Source organism: Taurulus bubalis (genome assembly GCF_910589615.1).
Source record: "Taurulus bubalis genome assembly, chromosome: 2".
Lineage (NCBI taxonomy): Eukaryota > Metazoa > Chordata > Actinopteri > Perciformes > Cottidae > Taurulus > Taurulus bubalis.
Window position 1 is genome coordinate 18,027,318 of NC_136590.1, and position 16,369 is coordinate 18,043,686.

The window sequence follows — 16,369 nt, forward strand, 5'->3', positions numbered from 1 at the left end:
CTGTGCGATCAAAATGGCCATTAACGTGTGTGTGTGTGTGTGTCTGTGTGTCTGTGTGTGTGTGTGTCTCTCTCAGATCAGGACGGCGCCGAGCCCAGCGCTAACTCAGTGTCGGCGTCCAATCTCCTGCGTCTGTCCCACTACTCCGGCAGACAGGAGTGGCTCCAGAGGTCCCAACAGCTGCTAGCGGCGTTCTCCGACCGCCTGACCAAGGTGCCCATAGCGCTGCCGGAGATGGTGAAGGCCCTCATGGCCCAACACTACATGCTCCAACAGGTTAGTCTCACATCCACTCACGAGCTCACGCGGATCAATGGGGTCTCAGGGCTCGCACTTCTTAAATTGAGATTGTGATAATCCTGTCTGATTCATGCATATTTGTCATTATTGATGAATATGTATAATTCCCTTCATCTACATAGGGCGTCGGAATGATGAGAAACGGCAGTCACGACTTCACCAGAGCCTGAAGTGGTGGCTTCCAATTTATTGTATTATCCGAACAAAGGTGTTCCCTTTATTGTACAAATATGACAGATGGCTGATCTGAAATATTGTATGTTTGGAAGTTATGTTACTGCTGAGGAGAGCAATTAGCCAGATCGGATGGTAGCACAACAACGTTCAGCTCCGAAGAAGAAGTCATGTTTTATTTGCCCCTCTATTTGTCAGAGGTTTTGGTTATTTAATTTCTAAATGACATATTAATATCTCATGCAATCTGTTTCAACCCTAGTCATTATACAATTAAAGAAACGTCAAGAGGTGTTATTCATGAACACTTCTTATTGAGACCAAGCTTCACATAAACCCAAAGTATTGCAAACTCAAACCGGTCACTAAAACTTCCTCCCAGCAAAGATCCATACGTCCTATCAGACCCCGATACTAATACTATATTTATTGTGAATTTTTTTAAAGTAGGATCTTTTTGACATACAGCCACTGACTCTGATTAAAAGAAGCTATAGTGTTGACACGGTGAAACAGGTTGTCAAAGGACGGTGGCGGTTATCTCAGCCCTCTACAAACATGCACATTAAATCTTTTCTCCCCCCCAAAGTTATTTAACAGTCGTAATGCAGTTAATGGATTATTTGAACGGTTCAGCCTCGGTTACATAATCAGTTTTGAGATATTAACACCCTCAGTTAGCCTGAAACCAACAGCAGAAGTTTTTCGGTTTGAAAAAACTTTTTTAGCGGGGAGGCACTCGCCACACAAAGGGAACGCAGAGTGAAACAGCAACAGTGAGGAGGACGACGAGCTTTCTGTCAGTCATGCGTGACCCGCGGAGGACGAGTCGGGGCGATGGGTAACGAGCTCCGAGGGCGAGGCTCTCACCGGAGGAAACACCTGCCTCCCCTTGTTACCGCTACCAATACAGCGCTGACCTCTATCACTTCTCCCCCACCCCCTCCTCTGATGCGTCACCTTTGCCCCCGTCTTACTTCACTCTGCTCATTCCCTCTCATCTCGTTATCCATCCATCCGTCCGTGTTGTTCCCTCCTCTCTCTGTCCTTTCGCTTTCATTATCTTCTTTTTTTTTTTGTTAGATCGTGATCTGTGGCCAGAGGGATGCCCCGGACACCGCCGGTCTTCTAGCAGCAGTCAACTCCCTCTTTTTACCACACAAGGTAGGTGTGTGTGTGTGTGTGTGTGTGTGTGTGTGTGTGTGAGATCTTGTCAAACTAATGTGAAATCAGACCCCAAAAGCAGCCCTGAAAGAAGGTACGCATTCAATTAACTCCAACATCAGTACCTGTTTTTTTTATTTTTTATAGTGGCAGCAGATTCACCGTAACCTTTTGCAACATGCACACACAAAACATCCCAGACACACTCAGATGCAGAGGGGCCGAGCTAGAACAGAGCCTTGGGCGTTGGCCGGTTTAAGTGTGGTTCTGTAAAGGTCAGACTGAGCTCCTCTCCTCCTCTCAGCGTATTAACTTCCCAACTATCTCTTTCTCAGACATTAGCTGACCTTAAAGCCCTCTCCTAACATCAAAATGCCTTGTGGTTCCACATCTTAACTTTGGTGTGTGTGTGTCTGTGTGTGTCTGTGTCTGTGTATGAGTGTCTGTGTGTGTCTTGCCTCCAGCCCTGACAGACAGCTGGTTATGAATTGGACAGCTGTCAGTCTGACTAAAAGTCCAGTATAGTTTGCCACGGCTTCCATGTTTCGTGTTTCCCACGGCCACATTTCTCAGACGTTTCAGCTTTTAAACTTTGAAAAGGAATCCGTTCCGAGAAGTGTATCCACAGATTGATAACATGTCTGAAAGAAAGTGCCAGCAGCACATGCACTGCTCTCACCTTTTTTTTTTACACACATTTGTTTATACTTAAAATGAGCTGTGAATACTCAGAGACAGCGAGTGTAACTCATAGATATATGCACATAGACTGTCGGTGTAACCGGCAAAAAACACCATTAACAAACCTCCGTAAACTTGTATCTCGTATGCGTCGACGATGTAACTGTCTTTGTACGAGCCCTGTAAAGACAAATAAAAGTCAAGTTTTACACGCTTTATGAAGAGACGAAGGTGGAATGTCCTGTAAACGATTTGATTTGGCTGCAAAATATAAACTCAAATGAAAATTTTTAAGACTTCCTGTTAACTGCCACACAGTGTTTTTGGCACCGCAATTCACAAGCTGCATGAACACGAATACAATATGGAGAGCATCCGGACAAGTCGACGCACAGGCCAGGGGTCATCCGTACTTTTTTCTTTCTTTTAAAAAATAAATAATGTACGTCCCTTTTTGTTTGTATACGATGAATGAACGAATATAATGAATAAAAGAAGGTTGTGAGATGTGTGAATGATACAATATGTATTTACCTACAGCAAGTTTAGTAATGAGTTAGCTATAGTAGTCATAATAACAGTGGTCCAAAAATGATGTGAAATGACATAGTTTTAAATAAAAAAACTAGTAGCCTCCAAACCCAATATTTTAATATCAATATCAATATTCTGAATTTCATTTATTCTAGAAATTCAGAATTTAATAGTGATACTATTAAAGGAGCCCGTCCAATACCTGGGCTACTGAGGTGCTTTTCCCTCTGGATTGATCTGGTTGACGCGCTCTTGCTTCGCCTCCGTTACTTTCCATTCATTTTGCTTCGGTTCAATACCCCACGGACAGGTTGTATGGTACAAGATAAGTGTATTCTCTTCCAGCAGTGGTAGGACATGAATATGGCCCTTAGGATGCCAACAATTAGCCTTGTGTTGCTCGAAAATCATCCGTCAATCATGCTCTGATTGATTATATAGCCAATCCCAGGAACACAGAACAGCGCCACCCAGTGTACATATTTAGGAACCATGTTTGATCTCATTTGGCTCCTACAGATACTGTCACTTTTTTTTCTTCTTCCACTTCAATCAGTTTTTTCTTCTTTTTATTTGGCCAAAAAAAGACGTCCTCCTTATCGTTCCAAATTACAAAAGTAGACCCACGACAGCGAGACGCGCTCGGGGTTAATGGAGATTTTGACTTTTTGGCTTCATGGATGCTTGTGTACGTTCGCAGCCTCGCTGCTTTAGAACGAGCCAGCTCTGTTTATTCTACAAGCCCTGAAGAGCAAAATGAGATCAGTGAATTAAAGCAGTGATTGCCCAGCTCACACACAACACACACACACACATATATAGGCCTTGCTGAAATATAGATGAGTGGTGCAGCATCAAGCGGTAGCCGCAGTAACATTCCGGAGCCCTGCAGAGAGACAGAGACCAAGAAAGGGGGGGATCCAGATTATCAGGACATTATCGCTCATGGGGGGGAGGGAGGGAGGGGGTAGAGAGAGAGAGGGAGAGAGGGAGAGAGAGAGAGAGACTCTCTTGTCAGAGTGACAAGACCGATCCAGATTTAGTTCTAATGAGCCTCACTGAGTCTCAGATTGAGATGGAAAGGGAGTGTAAATGAGACGGAGAAGTGTGTGTGTCCAGATGTTGTGTGAACAGCCGGCCCTTTCTGGCAGAAGCAACTATCTTGGCCAGGCTTAGATGTGGTGATCCAGCACAGGACTTGGGATGAGATGGAACCTTACCAGAGGAATAGCACTACCTCTTTCAGTATCTGTTGTGAAAACACACGCGCTGTCACAAACACACGTTTTGATGCCGTGCGTCCACAAGCATGCGTCACACAAACACACTGCGGTACATAGAAAACAAAAAGCAAATACGTTTTTTTCTTCTTTTTTTCTCCTGATTGCAGATGAGCCTTATCGGCCTATACAGATCGTTGTTTTGTTATAAAAGAAGGCACACAAAGATCCATACATTTAAAAAAAAAAAAAACATCCTGAAAAAAATACAGTCGTTTTTGAGACGGAAATGCAAACGTGTGCCAGTTCAGTTGGGCCCCCAAAAAAGTGACTGTAAGACGTCATCTTGGGACATCTTCACACTAAAAGATAACATTTTGCCATCAATTATACTTGCCGATAAATTCCTGGTAGTAATCCCCCATTATAAATACACAACTAAATGAAGAATCGTATTAGTTGGGGGGGGGGGGGGGGACCAATTAGACTGGTGGAGAACGTGAATCAGAACGAGAGAAGATCAAGTACGAAGCGCCGGGTGTCAAAAGGCTGAATTATGTGAGCGTGAAGAGATGGAGGGACGTTAAACGGGAGAGGCAGAAGGCCGAGTGAGCGAGGGGGATCGTGCTCCACGTTACATGAGGTAGCTGTTTAAATCCAATTACTCCTCGCCTGTTTGGTTCAAGGCCCCTCTAATTGTGCTGAATGAGGTGCTCAGAGCCCAACTCATGCTGAACCACACAAACTGAGATTTCTACCTCCATTTATTTACTATTTATTTATTATTAAAATTTTCCACAAGACTGTATGCATTCTCTCAACTCCCCTTCAGCCCTTTTTGCTTGTAGTAATCAATCAATTAGTCATGGCGAACCATCGGCTCTGATTGTAATTACTGCAAATAAATTGTTACTAATTCTTCTATTACACAGAGATGTAGCTCGATTTGGAGTTTGGGGGGGTCGAGGTCTGACTGTCGAGTAAGGGGGGTAGAGCACGATGCAGTCTTTCCAGCAGTTACTTTAGGACAATGTTTTACAATGTTGCTTAGCAACAAAAAGTCAATTTTGTGTGGGAAAACTCCCATTTACCACTTACAGTGAAAGTAAAAACACTGATCCGGTCTATAACAACTAAATAATCACTTCTTGTCACATGTGTATTACGAGATGTGCGGCTGTGGCTCAGAAGGCGGAGCGAGTTGTCCTTCATCGGCGGCTCCTCTGGGGGTGGGGTGGGTGCTGTTGATGGGGTGAACGTGTGTGAGCAGCATGAGTGGTCAGAAGATTTACAATATACAGTTGTCCCTCACTATAACACGGTTCACCTTTCGCGGCCTCGCTGTTTCGCTGATTTTTTTGGTGTAATTTTGCATGCTTTTTTTTACAGTGTACAGTATGAACGCGCATTATGTTCGGCGTCCTGATTGGCTAAGGGAGAACCGCACATGTGTTCTGCGTCCTGATTAGCTAAGGGACTGTACACCATTGTCAATCAATCTCCTCCTTGCAGTGTCTCCTGTACAGTACAGAATGCGTTCGGCTAGCCAGATTACTAATAATTTGTCTATTGCGGGTTATTTTTAGAACGTATCCCCTGCGATAAACGAGGGACCAGTGTAATATACTTGAATACATTTCCAGAATTTCTTTCCCCTAATGGTCTGAATATATCACAAGTCGCTTCTTTAGAAAAAAAGTCTCTCGGTGGTCTGAAAAGAAGCCAAATCGTGTGTGTGCGTGTGCGTGTGCGCGCGTGGCTGAGACAATAGTCGGCTCCTGTATGAAAATCAGCAAACGAAAATAAACATAAAATAATAGTGTTTTACAAGGACTTTAATTCCCTTTGTTGCTAGCCTGAAGGCCTCTTGTCAGTGCCGCTTATTAATCAGCCTCTACTGTGCTTTTTATTTTATTTTTTGCCACAGGAAACGATCCAAGTAAGCGTTCTCGTCTGTGTTCGTGCAATTTTAAAATCACGCGGTCACACGGAGAGACTTTAAGGTTTCGTCGGCTCTCTCTGGGGTGTACTTAAGGGAGGAAATGGAGAGGATGTGATGGCGAGAGCCGTCGACCACGAGACGCTGGTGTCAGCGAGAGTCGCTAGGGCCCGAAGGTGTTACAGGGATTTAGGAAAACAAGACGGAAAGGATCCCCCGGAGGAGAGACGACTGTAAATAGGCTGGGTTTTTTTCCTTGTCTTTCCTGATCTCAATGGCCGTAGAAAGCGTCTGGAGGAGAAACGACAAAAAAAATAAAAAATCCCTTAAAACACCTCAGAGACGTGGGGAAGAGTTAGCAGGGTGACGGGGAAGGCAAGCAGCAGCAGCAGAAGGAGGGAGGGAGGGAGGAGGAAGGAGAGCCAGAGACCAGCAACACAGTGCATAGGAGGATTAGAGCCAGCCAGTCTCACAGTCCTACTCGGTGACCTTTGACCTCCCACACTTCAAGCTGCTGCCTTGCTACACCTCTGCCCCCCTCCCTCCCCCACTCTCTCATCAAAGACCGCTAATGCGGTATTCTGGGAATTGACTGTCGTTCTCTGTAAATGACCTGCTAAGCCCAATAACCAGTCAGAGAGCAGAGCCCAGGTTGATCGGCAGCTGTGGGGGGAAAAGGTCGAATATATATATAAAATATATTTATGTTTGTGGTGTGTAATGAACGTTTCCACATTTTGTCACATTACACACCACAAACATAAATATATTTTATTGGAATTTTATGTGAAAGATCAACACAAAGTGTCACACAATTATGAAGTACAAATACAATTATACATGTTTTTAAATTCTTTTCACAAATAAAAAACTGAAAAGTGCAGTGTACAAAATTATTCAGCCCCCCTGAGTCAATACTTTGTGGAACCGCCTTTTGCTGCAATTACAGCTGCAAGTCTTTTGGGGTATGTCTCTACCAGCTTTGCACATCTAGAGACTGAGATTTTTGCCCATTTTTGTCCAGCCGTTCCAAGGCCAGCCGGGAGATATAATCCCTCCAGCGTGTCCTCGGTCTTCCCCGGGGTTTCCTACCAGTTGGATGTGCCTGGAAAACCTCTAATGGGAGGCGTCCAGGAGGCATCCTGACTAGATGCCCGAACCACCTCAGCTGACTCCTTTCAACACGAAGGAGCAGCGACTCAACTCCAAGCTCCCCCCTGATGTCCGAGCTCCTTACCCTATCTCTAAGGCTGAGCCCGGCCACCCTACGGAGGAAGCTCATTTCGGCCGCTTGTATCCGAGATCTCGTTCTTTCGGTCACGACCCAGAGTTTGTGACCATAGGTGAGGGTTGGAACGTAGACCGACCAGTAAATGGTAAAGTCATTTCTAAGAACAAGAATAGACTGGCGAGTTTCACATGAAAGTTCTCTTTTTCTGGCCATTTTGAGACTATAATCTAACCCACAAATGTAGGTCAAACTAGGTCAAAGGAAGGCCAGTTTTATAGCTTCTCTCACCAGCATAACTGTTTTGAGCTGTGCTAACATAATTGCACAAGGGTTTTCAAGGGTTTTCTAATAATCCATTAATTGATAAGGCGATTAGCAAACACAATGTACCATTAGAACACTGGAGTGATAGTTGCTGGAAATGGGCCTCTATCCACCTATGTAGATATTTAATTAAAAACCAGACGTTTCCACCTAGAATAGTCATTTACCACATTAACAATGTATGATTACTTTAATGGTATTTTCATTGAAAAAAAACAGTGCTTTTCTTTGAAAAATAAGGAAATTCCTAAGTGACCCCAAATCTTTGAACGGTAGTGTATATATTTTTAATTTTTGGGGTTAATCCAAATTTTATACATACCTTGAGTGATTCTACTGTGCGCGTGTGTGCACGCACGTGTGTGTGTGTGAGCAAGAGAGAGTCAGATTTATCGTTACTTTTTCAACACCAGATCGTGGCACGTCGGGTAAAGTGTTGGGTAGGGCTGGGCGGTAACCGGTATACTGGTTTCAAATTTCCATACGGTATGAATTCTTCATATACCGTCATACATAGCCGTAACAACTGTTGTCGATCTTCGGCAGGCAGCAAAATACATTGTTCACTGCTCACCGCTCAGGGCACAGTTGTCGGAGCTACGTCTTACGTGTCATGGTTATAACTTTAGTCATGGTTATAACTTTATAACAACAATTAATAACCCACAACTAATGATCTTTATCAGGGTAAAACACCACTACACAACAGTTTGTGACACATAAACAATTTGTAACACTAATAATTAAAATAAATTACACCGCCGAACTGCATGCTGGGTACAGCTCGTACACTGTCACAAGAAGAAACTCCGTTGCTACATAAAAAACCCCGTAAAAGAGCGATGCAGGAGGAACGACGAGAGACCAGAGATGCACCAATACAATTTGTGCCCAAGAGACACATATGCAACCCTGATTACTGTGTAGTATTTGTTGTAAATGTACGTTGGTACATAGAGGGTGATAAGTAGCTGAACATGGAGGGACTTAGGACCCAGGGGAATGTAGGTGAAAAAAAACAGGAAGAAACAGAACAGAAGACACACCACACAAACAGCTGTTCACCGCTTGCTGGCCAGTTGCAAGCGAGTTGGCCAGCAAGCGGTGAACAGCTGTTCAGTTGACCGGTGGTCCTTTTCGTCGTCAATAAATGAATGTGTTTAAATAAAAAAAATACTGTGAAATCGGCAGAATCTTAGAAAATACCTTGATATGAATATTTGGCCATACCGCCCAGCTCTAGTGTCGGGTTACTCTCAGGTTATGCGAGGGTGCGGGTCGTATCCCCCCCGACCCAGCCACCGTTTTCTACTTTCTCTTACCTACCGACTTTCGTTTTCTTCTAAGGGATATGACATCCCGATACTCGGTCCCGAGTCCCGAAAATAGTTGTACAAAAAGGTGAGAAGTATAAATAAAATTAAAAAATGCCGACTAATGTGGTTCAAACCCCCCGTCTCAAGTCTGGAGGAGCGGTGTCATTTTACTACACAGCTCGCTAAAACTGATGGCAAACGCAGACCATGGTGCATCAATGCCATTCCAGTGCGCCTGCATGCAAAACTCCCGGGGCCCTGGCCCTCCTAAACGAAGGGAGGGGGAGGCGGGGAATAATCGATTTTATTGATTACACCTGTCTTGACCCGCCAACGTCATCTCAACATGGCTGCCGTGGAATGGGCTCGTCGCTCATTTTAAATGTCGATACAGCCGACCGCGCAGCTGGTGCTGTTAACCTGCATTTATGTTGATTATGTCACACGGTGTCGCCATTAGGCAACAATGATTTGATCACCAGCGCAGCAGCTTGGATAACATTTCAGCTGCCATAAAATTCCCACTTGTGTCTCTCTGACGACAGAAACAGAAAAAGGCATGTCAATGAGAACATCTTTATCGTGAATTTGTCTGCATTATAACACAATACTGGTGGGAAGCCAAACGACTCTAAAGTCCCGTTGGGATTTGGCTGGGTTTCCCGCGGGGATGGTGCCCTCAAATATCAATTTCCATCCAAATAACAATGTACAGACACATTTCTACTGTTGTACGTCTGTGCCACTGTAGTCCCCGAAGACAAATCCTAAAACAGACACGCGGCCCTTCGAAGTCGATCTCCTTCCGATTTTTATCTTAACACTGCTTTTATGACTGAAGAAGTTGAGAATTCCCCTTTGCCCCAAACGCAACACGAGCAGATGGAGTATGTCGCTGATCGAGGAGAGATGGAGGCTGTTAATTCTGCTGAGACAACTAGGGCGTTCCTCACATCTCGGTAAAGACGCCGGTGATTTAGTGGAGGTGGTCCTGGGCCTGGAGAGACTGTCGGCCGCTGGAAACCGATGCTCGGCATTATATTTTGTTAGGTCTCAATGGAAATGTTATTGAAATTGCATGTTTGAATAACTTTTTACATGAATAACTTTAACCTATTTGACGCTTTTAATGCACAACAACAGTAACTTGTTTAGCTTTTCTTTCAGTGCAATCAAACAGGTGGGGCTACACAATACAGCAACGGGCAAAGCAATGAGTTCCTCCACTGTGCATTATTACTTTGTTCACGAATATCGTGTCTTCCTCGAAACCCATGTCGTCTGGATGCAAGGGGGCCCTTCACTGGCTGTGGGACCCTAAGGCATTGAACAAGTAATTCTAAGGATATCTAAAATCATAATAATCCTTCTACACATGAAATACACATGCATAGTTGTGAGGAACAAGCACACTGATTACCGTGTGAAAAATAAATACTCAGTCCAAATCTGGACGCGTGACCAATTTACGATCCCTTAATGGGGGTAAATAATTATCTCCACAGTTGTTGTTTTTGTTTGCTCTTTATCCTGCCTATTTTTTCTCCCCACTTACCTCACCCGTTACCCCCCCCTTCCTCTGTCTCCTGATGAATATTCAATTTGAGTACATTAAGATGTGTGTGTGTGTGTGTGTGTGTGTGTCGCATGTGGCCCTGCTGCACCTCCTCCCTCCATTCCTATCAAGAGCATGAGTGTGCGTGTTCGGTTCTGTCCCGCGACGGCTGTCCAGATGCCAGGTTATTATAGAGTGTGTGCGTGTGCGAGTCAAAAAACGAGTGCGGGGGATGGAGGAAGTCAATCTCCTCACGCTTTGCTGCACACGGCGCTTATTCACAGCCGCCGTCATCACTCTCTTCCTCAGGTATGACGGCAGCTCTCGGAAGCGTGTGTGTTCATTGTTGTTTCTCTGGTCGGCCTCTGAGTGTGGGGAGGAGGGGAGTAAATGGTTCCTGAAGATTTGTTTGTGTGTGTCTTTGTGTTACCTACAGCACAGGTACACTGTTCTTTGAAAGCTCTGGCAGAATAAGAGAGGAAGAGTGGGAGGGAACTGTCAGCGTAAGGACATTTAACGTGTGTGTGTGTGTGTGTATGTCAGGGTTGCTCAGTGTATAAAAGGATTAACCCTGTGGGAGTTTGACTGTGCTCTCATGTGTAGCCAACTGTGCTGTCTGCTACAGCTTCACGTGCACACACACACACACACGCATTTGGCAAATACAAGACCACACGCACTTTACGTTCACTTCCACACATTCACACATAATCTGTCGCTCTGTGTTGCTCTCTTTCTCCGTCACTCTTTCAGACACACACACACACACACACACACACACTGGGGGTAGTTCGTCGATAGTGTTGTTTTGACACAGGGCGCACTACAGTGTGACCTTTCGGTTGCGGCCGTGTGGCTGGAGAGGGACCGCACGACGCTGGCGGGCAAATAAGAAGAGTCGGGACAGAGAGGAAGTGGTGCGACTCGGCAGGGCAATCCTCCTCTCTCCCGTCTCCATGACGATGGTCACACCGTTATGACAGCATTCCATCACACGCCTCAGCAGTCTTCCCCTGTGTGCGTGCGTTTTGTGTGAGCGTTACAGTCGTTAAAATGTTTCCAAACCCCTCGACAGCGATCCTGCGTGAGCGTTTCAGGTTATTTCTGCTCCGAGCGTCGCTGTGGAGAATGAGACGAGGTAAGGGCAGCATCCCGGCGTCATCTACGAGGGAGGAATTTTGCTCACATTCGGAGACGGTCCTTAACGGCAGGATACGGGAAGCGTAGCCCGTAGATAGATTCTATGCAGATGGCCACCTGCATAAAATGAGCGTCTAAGCGGCCGAGCGGAGCACTTGGGACGCTTCGAGGCACCCCTTGAATGAGAGCATAATATCTCATTGAGACGGGATGGAGAGTGCGCAAACATCCTGTCTGCACGCTGCCCTGGGCGAATGATGGCGGGCAGTCAGTCCTATGGGGGACAGAGGGGGAGTGTCTGCTCTAATGGACCGTCTGAGGGTCACGGCGAGACTCCGAGCTTAATGACCCCCTGTCCACTGAGCCACCTGTACACGGGTTGGGATGGATTGGTAGGGAGCGCTCATGCTGGTTGGAGTGGGCTTCAGATTACGGGAACCAAGTCACACGGTCAGCTGGCATTATCGTGACTTTTTTTAACGATTTTCTGACGCGAGTGTCGATATGATACCTGAGCTTCAGTAACGACACTTAAATCGTTTATTTTTTTAACTTAAAGTCCATTTGCTTTCGTGCATAACTACAGTGATAGTGTTTGGTTTTTGACATGCAACAAAGGTCCCCGCACGTGCGCGGTCACGTCCAGATACGAAGGCACCCCGAATCTTAGCTGGCGCATCGCTTTAAAAGTGTGTGTATACCGCGAGGTGTATTGAAATGATGGATGGCCTGCATTGTGTCTCGTTCCAAAGATCAATCAAGTGCCACTGCCATCCGTATTTTTGTAGCCTTTGATGCATTCAGTCTGACCTCCAGTCTGCCATCTGTCACACACGTCAGTCTGTCTCCCCCCTGGCGGAACTTCACCTGGGACGAGATGTATCTCCGGGACCTCTCTCCTCGTTCTGTCTTCCCTGTCTACTTTAACTTCGCTCTGCTTGCCTGTCCAAGAACACGCACGCGCGTGCATACGCAGATACAGAGATGTGAAAGGCCAACACTGGTGTAGCAGTGGAGTTGAGGGTCTATTTGGGAACTACTTCTGCTGCAGGCGGGACACGTGAACCACGTATCCATCCACACACTCATTGTCTGTCTCCAATTGTGGGCATTAGACCGTGGCAGTGAATGCTTATTTTTAGAAGGGTTTATTTTTGGTCTGTCCGAATGCTTACACCTTTTTGTATAAGATATTACGAGGTTGCATTAATGGAAAAGAATAAAATGGAAAGCGATCCCCGTCACAACTGTGACCCGTCCCTTGCTGAGAGGCTCCACTGGAAAATGGATGCTCCACTGAATGTTCCTAGTAGTAATATGATTATTGCCCGCTAGCTATAGCTGCAGCTAACTCTCTTAATAAAACCACAGCATAACGTAGAAACCCTTGTGGCAGCGTAAAACCGTTTTCGTCTTCATCAAGCTAATGTGTCTTGTATTCATTAAAGGACCGCGATGGTCAACGGTCTCAGACTTTGCATGGATACCGTGTTGATCTGTGTGACTTAATGTCTCTTTTCTAATAGGTTGAATAAACTTTACCTAAAATGTGTCTAATTTAGCTGGAAAACACGACAAGCTAATTGATGAATAATATAAAAAGTATAAAGGCCTCCACTTTACTTAACTTGCAGTAATGTTACTATTTTTAGGGGGGGTCACAGTTTTCCAAATACACATTTGACTTTTGATTAAAAAATGTTTTGGAGCATGGAGTATGCAGTTATTCGACTATGGATGTCTTGGAGTCTTGATTAGTAAAAACAGATCAACAGATCACTGTTTTATGTCAACTGCCATTTATATTTTCAAATACTTAAAAAAAATGCAAAAAATAATCATGTGTTACAAAAATGAAATTTAAATGTACAGCAGGTAATTGGCCGCTGCAGCGAAGAAAATATAATAAACTGCGTTGAGCTAGAGTAGTAGAAATATGCTACCGTTACACGGAAGTGGCGGTCAAAGTCGAAAAGCTTATTCCGATACATTTTCTATTTTAAAATTTTTATAATAATAATTTATATTGACACCCTTATTATTTACGTTGAGTACTCTTCACTGCCAGTTAGCGTTTTCTGTGCTCCATAATGTGATGTCAAAATAGGATTTATTTGACGTATTTTAACCACTTTCTGTCATTTCCTCCTCCTCTCTGGCAGGTTTTGATGCACATCGACGACGATGCGGACGGATTCCTGCGCCAGCGGCTGCCCGCCCTCTCCTCCATGTCCCAGCAAGGGGGCGTGGCCACGGCCTACGTCTGCCAGGACTTCGCCTGTTCGCTCCCCGTCACTGACCCCCAGGAGCTACGCCGGCTACTGCTGGACAGCGCTGCGGAGAGACATGCGGAATAACCACTGCAGAATGGACCGACCTGAGATTTACCGGGGGGCTGTAATCCTCTTCTCTCCCCATCTGCAGCAGTAGCCTAAATATCACTTCAGCCGCAAGTCTGACTTTGCCGTAGAAGCAGCCAATGGTATAAAAGTCGATACGCTATATACATTGGTAGAAATAAATACAGTCCCATGAGGTGAGTGGGGGGCTTCCCTCCTTCGTCCCAAACGCCAGCTTATTCTTTATTAGCAAGACCAGCAAGTTAGCACCTCCCAATGTGGCTTTCTAGAGACAGTTGATCAGTGGAGCCGTGTAAACATTAACGTCCTCGTGAAGAAATCTGTGCAGCAGCGGTGGTTCCCTGAGAATATTTAACACTTGTACAAATGTCCTGGCTTCCCCGTTTCCCCCGTGAAGCAAAATTACAGACTCGTACCAGCCGGTGTAACGCAAGACCACATGGACGAACAGGACTGGCAACATTTAGCAGATGAACGGATGTCCTCTCCTGGCCCCGAGTTCCAGCTCCCACGTTCACGTCACATGGATCTGACTGTGTGCGTGCGTGTGCGTGTGAGGAAAAAAGAAGTTTGGTTTGTATTTTCAAAAATTGCATTGTGTCTGCACTTAATTTGAAGTCGCGGTGAGGTCGCCGCTCTCTCAGGATCCTCGTTCACCATCTGCTCTCAGTCCCCGTTTTGTTCGAGTCAACGTGAGAGGACTCGTCTCCACTGCTGCAGAGACATGTGGCTTTTATCTTGAGGTTTAAGTACACCGCACAGCATGTACTGTATACGCACAACCCTAAATAATAAATAGATTTCCCTTTGATAAGTACTGTCCATTACATTTCTTTTTTTTTTTTAGAATGGATGCTTCCTTTTTTTTATTCTCTGGGTGTCTTGAAAACGAGGCTTCATAAGTGGAATCAATCAAACATACAATTTTCTGTTTTCTCTTTTTGCCTAAAGCCTTCAGGAACACTGGAATAAACGGCCCGGCATGTTGGATGTTCCTGTCACATTCCTTGCTCTCGGTCCAAGACGGGAAAGCTCCTGCAGGAATGCCTTGACTGCATACCAGCAGTCTGCCTTTGTACTAAAAATATTCATCATTCCACGAGAAAACCCACTGTTGTGTATTATTATTTATTTTGTCCTTCCCCCGGCAGGCTGCATGATGGTAATAGAAACTCTGTGTGACTGCGCGCTGTGTCGAGAAGGTGCGTGGACGTGTGTGTGAGAGCTCAGAAGGAGACAGATGTACTGCTGATGTTGAGGGAGGAGGGGGGAGGGTCCCGCTCTGGAAGCCGAAGAGAAGAAAAGACGGGTGGAGAAACAAAACGTGATGTTTCCATCATGGCATGACGGCAGCCTCGTATCCCATCCGCCATCTCATCCACTAACGTTCCGTCAGAACATTTAGACCATCTCATTTACTTTTGCTTTCCCTCCTCTTTCACGCACATACAGAGCACCTCTTTATGCTTTATGTCCCCCTACTCCTCTCAGATCTGGCGAGGGGTTTTGTCGCCTCAAGAACAAGGGAAGTCGTTTTGGCAGACGGCTGCTTCTGTGGAAGAATGAGAAATTGCAGAGAGAGGCAAACGTGGGTGAGGAGGAAGGAATGGGAGACCGACAGAGGAGAGGAGAGAAGTTCCATTTTAGAACTGTCGTGTCCTGGCCTTCACTTTTTTTCACCTGTCAGGTTATGAACAGTCAGACTTTTTGGCACTTTTGGGCCTCCACATTCATATAGCTCCCCCGCGGTGTCTCACCCTATCATCCTCTACCAGGTCGGGATCCCTCTCTTTGGTTCTGTGCCCAGTAAGCGCGTTAGAACCGCCGTCTTCTTATTTTATTCAATCTTCTGTTCTGCTCTGATTGTTGTGATGAGCCTCGCAAGCTTCATTTTAATTGCCGCTGACGGGGATTAGTGGCGGCGAACTTGTTGACCCAATGATAATGAAGTAATCTATGTGCCACAGATCGGTGGAGATAATAATAATAACTTTATCCGTGTGGCACTTTTCTTAGCGAGATACAAACGGCAAACCTACTGATACGATACGAAAGACTAATACGATTATACAGTACAAAGACCAGTCAAATGTGAGAGAAAATACCAAATGAATTTTCCCAACGCTTTTTCATCTGAGTTTACTCGCTCGACTTTATGTGGTAAATTCGCCTATTCGCTTTTTCCCGGCGGAAAGGGGCTTTTCCATGGCTTAACTCCGTGAAAACAGTTACCATTTACGCCATCTACCATTGAACCACTAGTTATGCTTTACACTTGTTGTTGAAGTCCCACGAACGTCGGAACATCAAACGCCCCCGTGTCTGAGTTCATAACATTATACGTAGTCGCACAAACAGCTCCTCCAGGAAGAGTGTCTGAATGAGTGCCGCTACCAGTGCTACTTCAGGCGGACCAGCAGCAGTTTGATTC

General features: G+C 45.4%; 1 protein-coding gene across 1 annotated transcript in view; it reads left to right on the top strand.

Annotated features, from left to right (window-relative positions):
• Positions 1-14,736, top strand: part of spata20 (spermatogenesis associated 20) — a gene marked incomplete at its 5' end in the record, with an annotated part of 39,716 nt that extends 24,980 nt beyond the window's left edge. Inside the window, 3 exon segments of the mRNA XM_079237419.1 lie at positions 77-276; positions 1,558-1,638; positions 13,741-14,736. Of these exon segments, the coding sequence (XP_079093545.1) occupies positions 77-276; positions 1,558-1,638; positions 13,741-13,935 (476 nt within the window). The 3' untranslated portion in view covers positions 13,936-14,736.
• Positions 14,737-16,369: the final 1,633 nt, after the last annotated feature.